We start from the raw sequence: 17,029 nt of genomic DNA on the forward strand, positions 1-17,029 counted from the left end.
TACCAGTTCATAGTTTATAGTCCTTTTAAACACTAACGCCACAAGGCAGCATAGGCGAAGAGTCACAGACAGAGCTACGTGGAGTGGGGCTGGTAAGGCTGAGTCTGGACTGTCTGTGTCATCACATATTGGGACTCTCCCGGATGGATGGGGAAATGATATCACTTATCAGCTCTTTCGTTTTCCATATGCCAGGTTGACATAAATAAGATTAGGAAGTAAAAAGTAGCTGTCCCCCCACTTCTGCTTTCTATTCCAAACCCAAAGAGAGCAAGATTACCTGGCAACAATAAAGGATAGAAAAAAAAAGAAACAGCAAGAAGTAGTCAACAATTGTGTTCTCTTTGGATTTTGAGATGACGCCTCCAGGGGGCAGCACCAAGGCAGAGAACTAGACTAAGATCCCTCAGTCCTCCTTTGCTCGGTCTGGGGCTCCCCACAGATCCCCACCATCACTCCTCCCATTCCTTCCAACTTTATTTTTAGCTGCCAGTGGGAGGGGGCAGGATGGGAGGGAAAGTAAAGAAAACAGAAAAGGAGAGAGTGACAGAGGCACAGAGGACTTTTCACAGGGACAGAGAACAGCCAGGCATGGAGCGCCCCCTCATCGCTCACCTGTTCTTGCCCCTGATGTTCCTGACAGGTGAGGGAGGTTAACTTCTTGGTTGGTGGGAATGGAAGATGCATGGATTGTTTGGCATTGGGACCTTTAAGGTTAAAATTTTTCGGGAGTTAGGGTGAGAGGTTAACACTGATTCTACGTCTGTGTGTGTGTGTGTGTGTGTGTGTGTGTGTGTATGTGTGTGTGTGTTTGCATGTTTGCAGTCTTATGCCCACACCATAGGACTGCTTCAATACTCAGACTGGGAGAGCCTCTTGTAAGATTTGTCCCCAGTTATCTAAAACCTTTGTCCTAAGCCCTGGAGAAGTGAGGGGACCAAGAAGAAACTTGATGTGACCTTTCACGTGGCCAGTCATTCCTATTACCCCCTACCCCCTTCCCGACTTCTCCCTACCCTTGGTGGTCTCTGGGGCCTGAGGCATAACCGACTGTGTGGTCAGAATTCTGGGTTTAACCAATGAGCTACAGTTCCTGGTCATACAGCTCTGCCTGTTTCCTAGATGCAAAAAGGCTCACATACAAAACACCTTTCTGAAAATGAGCATGGTTGGAGACAGAGCTATAGCCATCGGTGGTGGTGGTTCTGGGGTGGCATGAGAGGAGGTCGCTGAGAAGGAAGGAGCAACACACAGGGAAAGAGCCTTGGGAGGGACCAGAGGCCTGGAATTTTTTCTCACCAGTGCCCTATAATCTTCGTTTCCTAAAATACCAGCTCTGATTTTAAAGGGATCGAGGTGGGGAGGGAAAAATCAGCCAGGACATGATTGTGGGGGGTCTGTAGAGTGGGTCAAGAGTTAAGGAAGAGATTCGGGTAGGTAGGGGGCAGTTGGGAGGGTGGATGATTTCGAAAGGAGTGGGAAACTTTGGGGTGAAGAGACCCTTGGTAAGGATGGATGGTGAACCCTGTGTGTGGGCAGCCGAGTGGCCCCACCCAGTTAATTACCACTGAGGCTTCCAGAGCTGGAATCAACCAGAGACCTAGACATTGAGAATGAAAGTGAGTGTGTAACAATGGCACTGGGAGTCAAGAAGCGATGGAAAGAGAAGGAGAGCCCCAGGCATGGAGTGCTCCCTGGTCACCTCTTGTGCTCCCTATGCTCCTGGATTTGGGGAGAATTTAGAAGCAACTGCTGTAGGGCTGCAGAAATGTCCTCTCCCTCTTTTGACCCTCACGGCTTGGGGAGGAGGATGCGTAGGAGGAATGATGTGGAAAAGAGGAACTTGACCCTTCCAGACATGCCTGTAAATGAGATTTCAGGGATGGGAATGGAAATACAGCTGTGCACTAGCGTGGCAGAGAGCCCCAGGTTAGACAGCTGGACCCAAACACAGAAAGGAGGTCATCGTTGCTTGGAGCTCTGACTACATGACATTGACAGAGGCCAGGACAGCTTATGAGTAATAAGCTGGGAGATAGACTGACATCAAAGCATTCCCTGCACGGCTTCTCTCTGGGTTGTGCCTGTCTGGGCATCCATTAGCCTCTCTGCTTCCTGCTAACCTACGGTCCTGGCTCCCTAGGTCTCTGCTCTCCCTTTAACCTGGACGTGCATCGCCCACGCCTATTCCCAGGGCCACCCGAGGCTGAATTTGGATACAGTGTCTTACAACATGTTGGGGGTGGACAGCGATGGTGAGGAGGCAACCAGAAGGGCTGTGGGGCTGGGGCTGTGATAGAGCCGCTGGAGGGGAGGCGAGGTAGACGGGAATCTAAACTAATCTTTTGGAAGAGACGGAGGCATCTTTGGTCTTTTGGAAAAGGCCAGACCTCTAGATTTCCCACCCCCATGCACTTTCCCTCTGGCCTATCGCAAAGGTCATGTTCACACTACGCTTATATCCATGTCCTCCTCCCAGGATGCTGGTGGGTGCCCCCTGGGATGGGCCTTCAGGCGACAGAAGGGGAGACGTTTACCGCTGCCCTGTAGGGGGCTCCCACAATGCGCCATGCTCCAAGGGCCACTTGGGTAAGAAGATGCCTCAATCTTCCACTCCTAACCCCTAACCTTGATACGCTAGTAGCTTTGATCCCTTATACCTCACTTTATTCACCCCCATGCCCCACATACTCCCCGTCCCTGACTTGATCCTGATCTCATCCTCTTCCAAAATCGCCTTGAACTCAAGGACCTCACCTGTGACCCCATGATCTCATTCTCTTTCACCCCCTCCAACCAGGTGACTACCCACTGGGAAATTCATCTCGTCCTGCTGTGAACATGCACTTGGGGATGTCTCTATTAGAGACAGATGGTGATGGAGGATTCATGGTGAGCTAAGGAAAACGTGGCAGGGTGACAGGGTCTTTGAAGGTTTGTGGCAAAGGATAGAGCAGTATGGTAAGGGAAACTGGGCTGTGTAGAGGGGTCAAGAAGTTAAAAACCCTAGAAAGCACGGAGTGGCATCTCGGGGAGCGGTCACAATGCCTCCTCCTACTAGGAGCCTGTTCTAGTGGAGGGTGCCGTCCCAAGCCTGGGAGTAACTATTTCCCCCATCCATCCCCAGGCCTGTGCCCCTCTCTGGTCTCGTGCTTGCGGCTCCTCTGTCTTCAGTTCTGGGATATGTGCCCGTGTAGATGCTTCTTTCCGGCCCCAGGGAAGCCTGGCACCCACTGCACAACGTGAGCCAGAAGAAGGGCCTGAGGACTCAGTCCTCAGAACGGGGAGGGGGGGGTGGGGGGGAGAAAAAGATGGGGCAACAGCGTATGATGCTTGACAGGGGGCCTGCATGGCTGTCCTCATTGCTACCTAATGTACCTGCACAAGCTCCATGTTTCCTAACAGATTCGAATTCAGACTCTGCCAGGGCATCGACTCCATGAACTGATCAAACCAACTTCAAGAACTCAGCTCTCACTATATCCCTCCCCACCCTTGGCCGTAGCACTTACCTCACCATTCTCCAATGCGTCGTCTATTTTTATACCTCCCCCTCCTTTAGTTTAAAGAGTTCACCCAAATGCCTTTCCTTATATTCTCCTCTCCTCAAACACCTTCAGCCTCCAATATCTTCCTAGTTGCTGTCTCCTTCTCTTGTTGGCCCCATGCCCCCATAACCTTGTACCTCTCTGTTCTCCATCACCACGCCCCTTCTCCTAGGCTGCCCCACATACATGGATGTTGTCATCGTCTTGGATGGCTCCAACAGCATCTACCCCTGGTCTGAAGTTCAGACTTTCCTACGAAGACTAGTAGGCAGGCTGTTTATTGACCCGGAGCAGATACAGGTAAGAGAAGGCAACATGGATGGGCATGGAGGGGAAGAGACAGAGAGAGAGGAAATAAGTGTAGGTAGTGTTTTCCGTTGCCTCCAGGTGCTCATCTCCCCTCCCTCACATGCTTTCTTCTCCTACCCCACCCCCAAGCACACATTTCAGTTGATTGCACACTTTATTCTCAGGTGGGACTGGTACAGTATGGCGAGAGCCCTGTACATGAGTGGTCCCTGGGAGATTTCCGAACCAAGGAAGAAGTGGTGAGTGCAGCAAGGAACCTGAGTCGGCGAGAGGGACGAGAAACAAAGACTGCCCAAGCAATAATGGTGGCCTGGTGAGGCATTGGGAAGGGGCGTGTGGGAGGTCAGAGTGAGGAGGGCACAGAAGGGTTAGGCGAGGGTTTAGAGTTCAGTGTGTACCCAAGGTGACTTGCACGCTCATCTTTGTGTGCACGCTAATGCTGGGTGGGAAAAGGCTAATTTGGCTGTCATTGCACTCCCTCTCTTCCCATAAATTGTCTATGTCTGTGTCTCCATGTTTCTGTTTATTAATCTCTGCAGACAGAACTCTCTGTCCTTCCCCTCCCACTTTGGTCTTGGCCCTCAGGTTCTCCACCACTCATGGCCTAGCCCACTTTCCAAATGTGATTCAAACTCTTTCTGGGAAGACGCTCCTGACCTAACCATTCTCCTTTCTTCTACACTCCCGGATTATTTGTCCTCCCAAATGCCATATTTGCTGAATGAATCTAGCAGTGAATGGATTTTATTCTTATGTGCATTGCTGATATGCTGCTCTATATGTTCGATGACATTCAAGCATTGAGCGCTTCCTGTGTGCCAGTCTCCATGCTGGCCACTGTAGGGGAGATGGTCCAAGAGGCAAGATGCCTGACCGCCTTGGTGAACCGCTGATGGTGTTAAGTCCTGTGGGTGTGTATCTGCGTACATCTGATCACACCTTACTCCTTTCTCTCTCTTCTTAGCACAGAAGGATTCAATCAGTCCCATGGGGGCCGACCAGAGGCTGCCAGGCTACTGGTAGTTGTCACTGATGGAGAGTCACATGATGGAGAGGAGCTTCCCGCAGCACTAAAGGCCTGTGAGGCCAGAAGAGTGACTCGCTACGGGATTGCAGTAAGACTCTACTTTGGATCTGGAAGGGTGGGGAGGGGTGGGGACAGTGACACTGAGGCCTGGGAACTTGAGGGAAATGGGCGTGAACCACTCCCCAGACGTCAGCCACATTTCCCTTCCTTCGCTTCGTTGGCTGTGTTCTGTACCAGCTCTAACATCTCACTCCGCACAGCTAACAGACCCCACCTTGACCTCTTTACCCCAGGTCCTCGGTCACTACCTCCGGCGGCAGCGAGACCCCAGCTCTTTCCTGCGGGAAATCAGAGCTATCGCCAGTGATCCCGACGAGAGATTCTTCTTCAATGTCACAGACGAAGCTGCACTGACTGACATTGTGGACGCACTAGGAGACCGGATTTTTGGCCTTGAGGGTAATGATCACCCCGGAAAAATGGAGGCCAGAGTGGGGTGCGGTCCTGCAGTGCAGGAGCGGTTCTGGAGTGAGTTCAGTAGGTCTTCTCTGATATTGCCGATGTTTTCTCATGCTCAAGGGTCCCATGGAGAAAATGAAAGCTCCTTTGGGCTGGAAATGTCTCAGATTGGTTTCTCTACTCATCGGCTAAAGGTTGGACAGACTCTGAGCCCTCTATGACCCTCTCAACCTCTAACTCCTTCCAACCTCTGACTCAGGCAACTTTATCCCCAGGACTCTCTTCCAGATTCCTCCTTTAACCGATATCCATGCTGACCTGCTCATGCCTTTCCAACTGCCCCCAGCGTACCCTCAGTGCCCTCTCACTCCCCTAGAGCCTTTGCTCCTTATTCCCCACTGTCCTGTCAGTGACCCTATCTGGTTCTGCCCTACAGGATGGGATTCTCTTTGGGATGGTGGGGGCCTATGACTGGGGGGGCTCCGTGTTATGGCTTGAAGAAGGTCACCGCCTTTTCCCCCCACGCACGGCCCTGGAAGATGAGTTCCCCCCTGCACTGCAGAACCATGCAGCCTACCTGGGTGAGTGGCAGAGTGCAGGGCATTGGGAGGTGGGGGAAAGTATTTCATACCCCCAGTGGAGGGTATGAGGTACTCCCCCTTAACTCATGAAGTTTTTCACTGATCTGCTACTCTCCTTGGGACCCCCTCTTATGCCTTTAGGGAACCCTCCCACTTTGACCCGTCTTCTTTCCCTTTCACCCCTGCTTTCTAGGTTACTCGGTTTCCTCCATGTTTTTGCGGGGTGGACGACGCCTCTTTCTCGCAGGGGCTCCTCGGTTTAGACATCGAGGAAAGGTCATCGCCTTCCAGCTTAAGAAAAATGGGGCTGTGAGGGTCTCCCAGAGCCTCCTGGGGGAGCAGGTAGGGCGTCCAAGGAAGGATGGGACCCTTGGATCCCAAGGAAATCCAGCCTGTGGGGGAAGAGAGTAGAGGGGCGAGAGGAGGGCCTGAAAAGTCTGTGCTGAATTCTAGTTGGCTGAGTCAGGGGTGTGAAGACCAGATTGACAGACTGGTGGGGGCTTTCCACTTGTCCACACTAACCTTTCCTTTCCTCTGGGATCCCCACCCCCCAGATAGGCTCATACTTTGGCAGTGAGCTCTGCCCATTGGATACAAATGGGGATGGAACCACTGATGTCTTGCTTGTGGCTGCCCCCATGTTCCTGGGACCTCAGAACAAGGAGACAGGACGTGTTTATGTGTACCTGGTGGGCCAGGTGAGACTTGCGGGGATCCCCTAGAACTTGTTTGCAGCGGGTGGAGGGGGGCGGGCAGGGAAGGCACATACAGTTGAGGGCTGGCTGAGAGGTTGGGACTATCACATCAGCATCTTCTTTCTTCTCCTTATCTCAACCAGCAGTCCTTGCTGACACTCCAGAGGATACTTCAGCCAGAACCTCCTCAGGATGCTCGGTTTGGCTTTGCCATGGGTGCCCTTCCTGATCTGAACCAAGATGGTTTTGCTGATGTGGCTGTGGGGGCGCCCCTGGAGGATGGGCACCATGGAGCACTGTATCTATATCATGGGACCCAGAATGGAGTCAGGCCCCGTCCTGCTCAGGTCAGGAGTGGCCAAATAAAGGAAGGACATGGTGGGGGGAAGGGGAAGGGAGGCGTGTTCTTTCTTACCAAATCTCCCCTGGACTTGAGACCCAAACTGCATAAGTGCTTTTTTTATCACTACAGTAGTCCCCTATATTGATGGGGGACCCCCAGCGAATGCCTGAAACTGCAGATAGCACCAAATTCTACATATACTGTTACATGTTTTTTCCTATACATAGCTATGATAAAATTTAATTGATAAATTAGGCATAGTAAGAGATTAACAGCAATAATGAATAATAAAATAGAATAATGATAACAATACACTGTAAGAAAAGTTATATGGATGTGGCATTATTAAGTAAGATGAGAGTGACTTGAACACAAGGACTGCGATGCCATGACAGTTGATCTGAGAACTAAGATGGCGGGGAGCATATACAGTGTGGAGACGCTGGACAAAGGGATGGTTCGTGTCCCAGGCAGGACAGAGTTGGAACGGCATGAGATTTCATCACCTTACTCAGAACAGTGCTCAGTTTAAAATGTATGAATTGTTCACTTCTGGAATTTTCCATTAAACATTTTTGGACCAGGGTTGACCATGGGGACGAGCGGAAAGTGACACCGTGGATAAGGCGGGACTACTGTAGTCAAACAGGCGAGGCCGTGGGGTAGGATACAGGCTGCTGTGTTAGGGACTTCTGCCCTCGGGCAAGTTTCTCTAATTCCTTCCCATGCCTGATGGGACAGTTAGGAAGAGCCAGAGGGGAGGCCTGGGAAAGCAGGTGTGTGAGTCCCTGCTGAGTCTGCCCTCTCTGCCTCGCAGCGGATTGCTGCTATCTCCATGCCACAGGCCCTCAGCTACTTTGGTCGAAGTGTGGATGGGCGGCTAGATCTGGATGGAGACGACCTGGTGGATGTGGCCGTGGGTGCCCAAGGGGCAGCCATCCTGCTCAGGTGAGCGGTCCCATCTCAGGTAGCTGTGGACAGTACAGTAAAACCTTGGATTGCGAGTGACTTGGTTTGTGAGTGTTCCACAAGACGAGCAAACATCTCTAATATAGTTTAACTTGGTAAACAAGTGATGTCTTGCATTATGAGTAGTTTGTTTCCAGAACGAATTATGCTCGCAAACCAAGGCATTACTGTATAGCATCGCAGTTAAGAGCAAGGGCTTTGGAGTCACAGGCTTCGATCTGGATCTCTTGGTCAACTTACTCTGTGCCGCTGTTTCCTAGTTTACAAAATGGGAAGAATAATAGTACCTACCTGGTAGGCTTATTGTGAGGATTAAGTGTGATGATCCATGTAACGATCTTCACACAGTGCCTAGCGCATGGCAAGTGCTTATTAAATGTTAGCTGTTATCTTACTTCTGTCAGAGGTCCAGGGGAAGGTGACATATGCACCTAGCCCCTCATTCTTTCTTTTGACCCCAAGGAGGTAAACACTGGGGGTTGCCTTTCTCATGGGCTTTCCTCCTACTGCTAGAATTTCTTCCCCACCCTGTTCCTAGCTCCCGGCCCATTGTCCACCTGGCCCCGTCACTGGATGTGACCCCGCCAGCCATCAGTGTGGTTCAGAGGGACTGCAGGCGGCGAGGCCAGGAGGCGGCCTGCCTATCTGCGGCCCTTTGCTTCCAAGCGACCTCCCGCACTCCTGGCCGCTGGGATCGCCGCTTCTGTGAGTGACTTCAGTGCATCCTAGGCGACTGCCAGCCCCTTGCCTGCCTTGGCCTCTGGGCCCTCTCTACCCTCACTCTTGCCTGCCCCATTCAGATATGCGGTTCACAGCATCACTGGACGAGTGGACCACTGGGGCCCGTGCAGCGTTTGACGGCTCCGGCCAGAGGCTGTCCCCTCGGCGGCTCCAGCTCAGTGTGGGGAATGTCACTTGTGAGCAGCTGCATTTCCATGTGCTGGTGAGAAGGGGGACAGGAACTGCTTTGCACCAGGGCCTGGGAGTGAGGTGAAAGCTGGATAAGAGGAGGGATTTCTGCTGGATTAGCAACAAAGCCGAAGCCAGGGAAGTGAGAAAGTTCAGACTTTGGAGTCAGGCTGCTCTGGGTTTGGATACTAGTGCTGCCACCTGTGCCATGTGGCAAGTCACATACCTCAGTTCCGTTGCTTGCCGAGGGGGGTTAATAGCGATGACTATGTCACAGGACTTGTAGTAGAAGTAAATGCAATGGTATTGACAAAACCTTAGGACAGCGCCCAGCATACAGAAAGTGCTCAATAAACAATCGCTGTAATTATCACATCCCGCCAGGGACCCGAGTCGTACCCCTAACCCTGGCTCCCCATGATCCTTGACTCTGGTTTCCCTCAGGATACATCAGATTACCTCCGGCCAGTGGCCTTGACCGTGACCTTTGCTTTGGACAACACCACAAAGCCTGGGCCTGTGCTGGATGAGGGCTCGCCCACCTCCATTCGAAAGCTGGTCAGCAGTGCCAAGCCCTGTCCCTGGGACCCAATACTCCTCAGTGTATTCAAGAGAAAGAGGAGGGAGGAGACATAAGATCATGGTGAAATCTGACCTGGGCACCCCCTCTTCTCTTTCCACTTTCCCCAATTGTATTCCTCTCCCCTTGCCTTCTTCCTCTTGGCCCTCAGCCCCTTCCCTCTCCTCTAGGTTCCCTTCTCGAAGGACTGTGGCCCTGACAATGAATGCGTCACAGACCTGGTGCTTCGAGCTCATATGGACATCAGAGGCTCCAGGTGGGATGGGCACGAACTGGCCAAACCAGGGTGACCCGAGCCAGACCAGAAGGGGCTTGAAGGGAGCTGGAGGGTGGTTTCTTGCCCAGGAAAAACAGAAGTGAGGTTTTTGGCACCCTGTCAAGTCCTGAGCTCTTATCTACCCTCCTAGGGAGGACCCGTTCCTGGTTCGAGGCGGTCGTCGGAAAGTGCTGGTATCGGCAACTCTGGAGAACAGGATGGAAAATGCCTACAACACTAGCCTGAGTCTCAGCTTCTCTAGGAACCTCCACCTGTCCAGCTTCACACCTCAGGTGCCCTTGAAGGGGAGGGTTTGGGAGGAGTTGGGGAAGGAGGAGGAACGATATTGGGGTATCGTCCTCAGCTGTGAGGAACTCTAGAGAAAGGCTCAGTGTTTAGAGGCTGCAGGCATGGGAGCAGCTATAGCCCCTGCTCCAGTCTCCACCCCCATTTCTCGCTCTCAGATGGACAGGCCGGTGAAGGTGGAATGCTCGGCCCCTTCTCCTCATGCCCGGCTCTGCAGTGTGGGGCACCCTGTCTTTCAGACTGGAGCCAAGGTAAGTTGGGGCCCAGGATGAGAAGGGCACTCTGGGAGACCGGGGGCTGGGATCGCTGGGGCCTGGAGGCACTCAGCGGCTCATGTTCCTCTGTCATTGCCCCGTGAAGAGGAATCTGCCATGACCCATGTCCCCTACCCCCAGGTGACCTTTCTGCTCGAGTTTGAGTTTAGCTGCTCTTCCCTCCTGAGCCAGGCCCTTGTGAGGCTGACTGCCACCAGGTGAGAACAAAGGGAACCTCCTCCTCCCAGTCCTGTCCACTTGGGTCTTGGGGCTGGTCCTGGTAGGGTGTTGGGGGAGTGGGGATAAACAGCATTGACTCCTCTACTCCAGAGAGGGGTGTCTGAGAGGGATGTGAGCCTTTCCCCCTGACTCCACAGCAATAGCCTGGAGAGAAACGGGACCCTTCAAGACAATACAGTCCAGACCTCAGCCTACATCCGATACGAGCCTCACCTCCTCTTTTCTAGGTATGGCTGAGCTAACTTCTGCGACCCCGTTCTCACCCCAGACTCATGTGCTTCAGTGTCCCCCCCAGCCCAAACCCTTGGGGTTGCTCTGTCTTTTTGTCTTCCATCCCACTCATGCAGAACCTTCTGTTTTCAGCATCTTACTTTCTTCCTAGGTGTAGGGCTTCACTGGGCCCTGGGGATTGATGCTGGGGTGGGGAATATGCGATGTGGCCATAAAGTTTGTGCCAAGTCTATGTCATGTCCCATTTCTGTCTTCTCTGTGTGCCCCCATCTCTTTACATATGTGTTGGCCCTGCCTTCCCCGAGTCCATGTATATGTGCTGACCGTGTGCCTCTGTGTCCCTGTCATGGCTGTGACCGTGTACTTCCTGACCTGGTATCCACTCAGTGAGTCCACTCTGCACCGCTATGAGGTTCATCCATATGGGACCCTCCCAGTGGGTCCTGGCCCCGAATTCAAAACCACTCTTAGGGTGAGAAACTGGAGGGGGGCAGCTTGTCATGAGCAGTGGGAAGGGGAGGGGTCCTGGGAAAAGGACGGGAAGAGTCTCTCTTAGATTTCAATGGTATGTGGGGTAAAGGGGAACAGATGAGGAAGGGTCTTCTGTCTCTTCCCATTTCCCATCCTCCTCTCAGGTTCAGAACCTTGGCTGCTATGTGGTCAGTGGCCTCATCATCTCAGCCTTCCTTCCAGCTGTGGCCCATGGGGGCAGTTACTTCCTGTCACTGTCTCAGGTCATCACTAGCAATGTGAGTCTGGGCTAGGGTTATACGGAGCCCTCCGTCCTCGAGCGGGTGGGCTCACCAGTCCCCTGTCTGCTGGGTCACTGCTCTCAGGGCTCCTCCCCCTGGTGGACCTATCTTTTACATATGTGACTTCTTTGAGAAGAAAGAAAGGGATTACCCCACTCTGGGAAGTATGCAACTGCTCAGCCTGGAGGGGCTGGCCTCTCGCCATCAAGGGTCCCTCAAGTTGGATCTTCCCCTAGGCAAGCTGCACAGTGCAGAACCTGACCGAGCCCCCAGGACCCCCCATACACCCAGAGGAACTTCAGCACACAAGCAGACTGGTATGAGTCACAAGGAGCTGAAGGTGTTCAGAGTGGGGGGAGCAATAGAGTTTGGAGCCTTGGATTGGGGAGTGGAGCCTGGAGTGGGAAATGGGGCATCTTTCCACCCCAGGTGCTGATCTGTCTCTCCCTTCTGATAGAATGGGAGCAATACTCGGTGCCAGGTCGTGAGGTGCCACCTTGGGAGGCTCGCAAAGGGGACTGAGGTCTCTGTTGGACTACTGAGGCTGGTGCACAATGAATTTTTCCGGAGGGTAAAACTGTCATTTCCTATTACCCTCCCTTCTGCTCCTATCTGGAACTTGAGCATAGGCTTTGGCGGTAAACAAACCCATGTTCAAGTTCCAGCTTTGCCTCTTACTAGCTGTTGGACCTTGAGCAAGTTATTTCATCTCTCTAAGCTTCTTTCTCCTCATCTCTAAAATGGGGAAGATACTACCTATTTTAAGGGGTTGTTGTAGAGAAGGAATGAATAATGAGATGGACTCATTCAAAGCTAGTTAATAGCATTGTATTCTCCTCCACTTATCATCCCTTAGTGCTATATCAATAATCAATTAACATCGATGGGATACCTAGATTCAGTCAATAATTCATCTAGTGTCTACTATATAAAAGGTCCTATGCTAGGTAGACCCTGAGGCGACTATCCCCAACATGCTTAACACATTGTAGTAACTTAATACATTTTTGTAAAACGAATGAATAAATAGTTGATATTCCATGCAGGATCTGTATTGGAGGTAAGATTATATAGTTGAGAGGGACCTAGATTATGAAAGTTCTCTAAAGCAAGGGAGATGACATTGAACTTAATATGATAGGCAGTCAGGAGCCAGTGTGAACGCCTGAGCAGGAAATAACATCTAATTATAATACTTGTTTAGCACTAGGGGTTTTTACTGTTTCCCCATATGCCACTTACTTTGAATAACACAATATCCCCAAGATGCAGGCATACGTTTTCTTTGGGAAGTTAACTCTGACAGAGCATCCTTCTCTGAGTCTGAGTCTGGTTCTCTATCTCTCTTTGGTATTTTTGTTTTCCATTCACTCATCTATCCTTTTAACAAAGATTTATTGAGAAACCAGTAGGTATTTGGCACTGTGCTAGGCGCTAGGCACTGGGGACACATAATTAATCAGACACAGCCTTTGACCTGCAGGATTTTATAATTCAGTGGTGAAAGCCAGCAAAGTAAACAGAATATTATAACCCTATCCAGGGTGGCAGGGGTAAGGAGGAAATACTTCCCTAATTCCCAGAGGAGATGACATCTAAACTTCAATCTAACGGAGGGGTAGGGATTGGCCAAAGAAAGCGGAGTTGAATACATGTCACATAGACCAAAGAGCGTATATGAAGGACCAGTGGCTTTCCACCTGTGACCCTTCTTCTCTTTCCCCATGGGTCTCCAACCTTTCTTCTGGTCTTGAGGGTCCCGGAAGTTGTGCCTGTCAGCCTCACCTTTGCTATTGGGGTTCCAAGAGCCACACCACCTGATGATGGCTCACTTGAAATGTCTTGCCATCCATTTGTTCCCCAGGCCAAATTCAAGTCCCTGACAGTGGTCAGCACCTTCGAGCTGGGAACGGAGGAGGGCAGTGTCCTCCAGCTGACGGAAGCTCCCCGTCGGACTGAGGTGAGGCTGGAGGCTGAACTTGAGAGCTGTGAAAATAGTAGGGTGGGTAAGTGCACCTGTGGGCTTTTGCAGAACAGAGGTGTCTTCATTAGGCAGGAATCGGGGAGCCAGAGTGATAAATCAGAGTTGCTGGGGTCCCACTGCCTCCATTCCTGCCTCAGTTTCTTTCCTTTTATTCTTCCATGTTGAGGCTAGCTTTGCTCTAATGTGGGGTGAGGCTACTTGGTAAAAGGGTGCAAGTTAGAAAGAACTCTCCTCGGGGCTGGCCGAGTGGCTCGGTTGGTTAAGAGTGCGAGCTCTGAGCAAAAGGTTCGCTGGTTCGATTCCCACATGGGCCAGTGAGCTGCACCCGAGCTGAGCTGCCACTGAGCTGGTGAGAGCATGTGCTCTTAGCATCTTAGCAGCAAGGTTGCCCATATGAGATGCCCGCCCCTCCTCTCCCGCAACTAAGATTGAACACGGCACCTTGAACTGAGCTGAGCAGCCGTGTGCCAATGGCTCAGCCTGCAACAAGGTTGAGGGATGGAATGGTGGACTACGTCCCCCTCCCCCCACCCTCCCACCCCCAGCAACTAGATTGAAAGCAGCGACTGGACTTGGAGCTGAGCTTGTGCCCTCCACAACTAGGATTGAAGGACAACAGCTTGACTTGGAGCTGATGGGTCTTTGGAAAAACATGATGTTCCCCTTCCCCAATTCCCCAATACCCCAATAAAAATCTTTTTAAAAAAATTTTTTTTAATTAAAAAAAACACACCACACTCTCCTGCACATACAGAGCCTCCTGGAGGTGATTCAGACCCGCCCTGTCCTCATCTCCCTGTGGATCCTCATTGGCAGTGTCCTGGGAGGGCTGCTGCTACTGGCTCTCCTAGTCTTCTGCCTTTGGAAGGTAAGCTCTGCATTAGTGCGGAATAGGGGCCATGGGGCCCACGAGTTGAGGGGTCCTTGATGGCAGCAAGGAGAACTGGGTTTGTGCTGGGCACAAAAGCTAAGCAGCCCGTGGATCCCCTTCGTTGTGCTCCGCAAATGTTGGTTGAATTAAACTAAGCCAAAGAAAATAAATTTGAGTCTCATGTTTGGAAGGAGAACAAAAGTGAAGACTTCAGATATGTCTGAGGGCTGTTGGCAAGGGCCCCAGGCAGGGCATTTGATGATGACTCTTATCTCTTCCTCTACAGCTTGGCTTCTTTGCCCGTAAGAAGATCCCCGAGGAAGAAAAAAGAGAAGAAAAAGTGGAGCAATGAATGTAGACTAAAGCCCTCGAAAGTGCTCCCTGGCAGCGTCTCCAAAAGACTTGCATAAGAGCGGAGGCTTGTGGCTCACATGGGACAAGAAGAAGCCTCTGGACTCTTCTCCCCAGACCTGCAGCCTGACTTGACTTTTGAGTCATGAGGATGCTGCTGGCAAGAGATGAGGCCTTACCTCAGACAAGAAGGGCTGGCACCCAAACCAGGAACACTCCCACCTTCTGTTTTCCTCCTCATGATCCCGGTTCCACAGCCAACACAGGGCCTTGGTTTGGGGCCCCTTTTTTCCCTATCCCCAGGAACCAAGAATTTTTGTTGCCTACGTCCCTGACTCCTTTCCGATTCCCTCTCCATCCTCCCTCACGGTTTGGAAAGAACGAGGGTTATCTCCCTCCGTTCCCTGCCTCTCACCTTCCCGCCTGCTCTCCACTCCACAGGAGGGAGCCGAGGTTGGCTTGCAAGGAGTAAAGTCAACATCTGCTGCTTTCCTGTGGAGTCTGGTGATTCAGAGAGCCGGATGGGGAGAGTCAACAGGAAAAAAGGAGGGAGGAGGAAAAGCCACAAGAGACATTCTGTACAATTCCAAGGAACAGAGAAGCCTTTAGACAGGCAACTGCCATCCCCCTGAAACCTGAGACTTGGTGGTGCGCTCGCCCGCCCTCAGGTGCTAGGGAGACAGCTTCCCCAGGCCTGCTGGGTATGGCTTTCCCCGCTCACACCCTTCCCTGGAAGCAAAGCCAGAGCCGCCGGGCACCGGATTCTCTGGAGCCAGGGGCCCCCATGTGGCCAGAACTGGAATAGCAGAGAAGACGGGCCCCCACGCAATGTTTTCTCCCGGCTGCGCACACTCTTGAGCCCTCCTTGGGAGGCTCCTTTATAGACACGACAAAGAAGGAAGAGGATTGCCGCTTGGTGGTGGGAAACCCTTTCACCTTACCAGCTCTGGGAAGCAGCAGCCCCATGGGGTCTGAACACGTGGGGTCTGCGTTAAGGAGGAAGCCAAAGTGGGTGGCAGGAGGTCTCTGGGGAGCACGCCTTTCCTTGCTCAGCACTGGTTGTGTAGCACAAACAGCTCCCAGGAGAATGTCCCTGGGGCAACTCCAGACCTACTTTGGAGGGCTTCTCTGGTGAAATCAGCTTGCCAGCCCCTGCCCGATGATTACTAGCAATTCTCAAGTTCATTTCTATCTCTGGACCATCCTTCCTCCTGCCCCCATGTTTTGGTCATGGCCAGTAAAGAGAATTTGATTCTCATTGACAACTGGGTAACACATTTCTTTGTAATCAAGACTTTGGATACCAAAGTCGGTTATTGATCTCCAGGGTGCAGCTCTGACAGCCATTGGAAGAATCAGCACCCATTTAGAGCTGAGAAGACAGGAGACCCGATCGGGCAGTTGACTGGCTGCCACAGAACCTGTCCTCCAAGGCCATTCTTGAGGCCTGGCCACAATATTTATTTTGGCATGTCTCTGGCCTTTTGCAGAGGGCATTGTCTCTGCTTCCCAGCAGGGTGGACAGCATATCAGATGGCCAGAACAAATAAAGTTCAGTGTCAAGTGACTCCAGGCTCTAGTCGCATTCCCTAGGATATGGACAGCTCAGGAATGGGGAGAGGTGATTCTTGGTTCTCCTGAGACCTTATACAGTTGAATCCCTAGAAGGTAAAGTTATGAAGCATTTAAAATGTTTTCCATGACTTTACCACTGGAGATGTGCTCTAGCTTCCTGCATACCTCACCTACTTAAGGGACCACAGAGTGTAAAATGTGCCGATTTGGGAAGCACATAGGCCTAGATTGAAACCCCACGCCTGCCGTTTATTAGCTATGCGGTCTTGGGCAAGTCCTAACTACCCCAAGGCTCAGATAACAATAAAAGGCTGTGTGATACAGTGGTTAAGAATGAAGACAGACTTGGGCTTAAATCTAAGCTGTATTATTAAAACTTGTTTGACCTCGAACAGGTTTAATTTCTCTAAGTGCTGACTTTCTTGTCCTTAAACTTAGGGTTGTGAGGACTAAATGAGATGATTCAAGTAAAGTGAGCATCTAGTAAGTACGCAATCAATGGTCCCTATCGTTATACAAATCTTTTGTTATTACCATGTGTTTTGAGGATGGAATGAAAAGGTATGTAGAAGTGCCAGCTGGTGCTGCTGATCTGGTGACTTGCCTCCCTTCACAGAGCCTGAAGGTTTGTTTCTTCTATGTGCTATCATCTCCTCCCATCAAATCTTACCCTGTGCCCCGTCTCCTTTGAAATAAGCTCTCATGCCCACTAAGGTGATTAGCTAATTAACTTAGGGCTGTAATGGTAGAAATCAAACCTATTTGATTTCTTTAGACACCCAGTGTTCT

General features: G+C 51.4%; 1 protein-coding gene across 4 annotated transcripts; it reads left to right on the forward strand.

The window, feature by feature from the left end:
* Positions 1-416: 416 nt before the first annotated feature.
* ITGA10 (integrin subunit alpha 10) lies at positions 417-16,232 on the forward strand. Of its 4 annotated transcripts, none has more exons than XM_019627776.1 (30): positions 417-643; positions 2,144-2,255; positions 2,480-2,589; positions 2,801-2,892; positions 3,128-3,242; positions 3,721-3,848; positions 4,022-4,170; positions 4,822-4,972; positions 5,178-5,343; positions 5,464-5,537; positions 5,780-5,924; positions 6,118-6,266; positions 6,479-6,622; positions 6,763-6,966; positions 7,780-7,910; positions 8,470-8,636; positions 8,732-8,874; positions 9,285-9,398; positions 9,591-9,676; positions 9,828-9,969; positions 10,141-10,233; positions 10,378-10,454; positions 10,614-10,703; positions 11,095-11,179; positions 11,343-11,456; positions 11,696-11,776; positions 11,917-12,030; positions 13,324-13,419; positions 14,198-14,311; positions 14,601-16,232. In XM_019627776.1, the coding sequence occupies exons 1-30, from the start codon at positions 508-510 to the stop codon at positions 14,664-14,666; spliced, it is 3,588 nt and encodes a 1,195-aa protein (XP_019483321.1). In that variant the 5' UTR covers positions 417-507; the 3' UTR covers positions 14,667-16,232. The 4 variants fall into 4 exon arrangements, 3 of the variants coding, with proteins under 3 accessions (XP_019483321.1, XP_019483324.1, XP_019483322.1); XM_019627779.1 differs by having other exon boundaries at positions 569-643; positions 7,807-7,910; positions 14,601-15,153; XM_019627777.1 differs by having other exon boundaries at positions 569-643; positions 6,766-6,966; positions 14,601-15,153.
* Positions 16,233-17,029: the final 797 nt, after the last annotated feature.

Source organism: Hipposideros armiger, unplaced genomic scaffold (assembly GCF_001890085.2).
Source record: "Hipposideros armiger isolate ML-2016 unplaced genomic scaffold, ASM189008v1 scaffold_741, whole genome shotgun sequence".
Taxonomy (NCBI): Eukaryota; Metazoa; Chordata; class Mammalia; order Chiroptera; family Hipposideridae; genus Hipposideros; species Hipposideros armiger.

Bases quoted from the DNA above. Each gene is read 5' to 3' on its own strand.
- ITGA10 (XM_019627776.1), top strand. From the start codon at position 508: ATGGGAGGGAAAGTAAAGAAAACAGAAAAGGAGAGAGTGACAGAGGCA. The intron at 4,973-5,177 runs GTAAGACTCTAC...TCTTTACCCCAG, and splicing joins TGACTCGCTACGGGATTGCA to GTCCTCGGTCACTACCTCCG. The intron at 11,457-11,695 runs GTGAGTCTGGGC...ATCTTCCCCTAG, and splicing joins CTCAGGTCATCACTAGCAAT to GCAAGCTGCACAGTGCAGAA.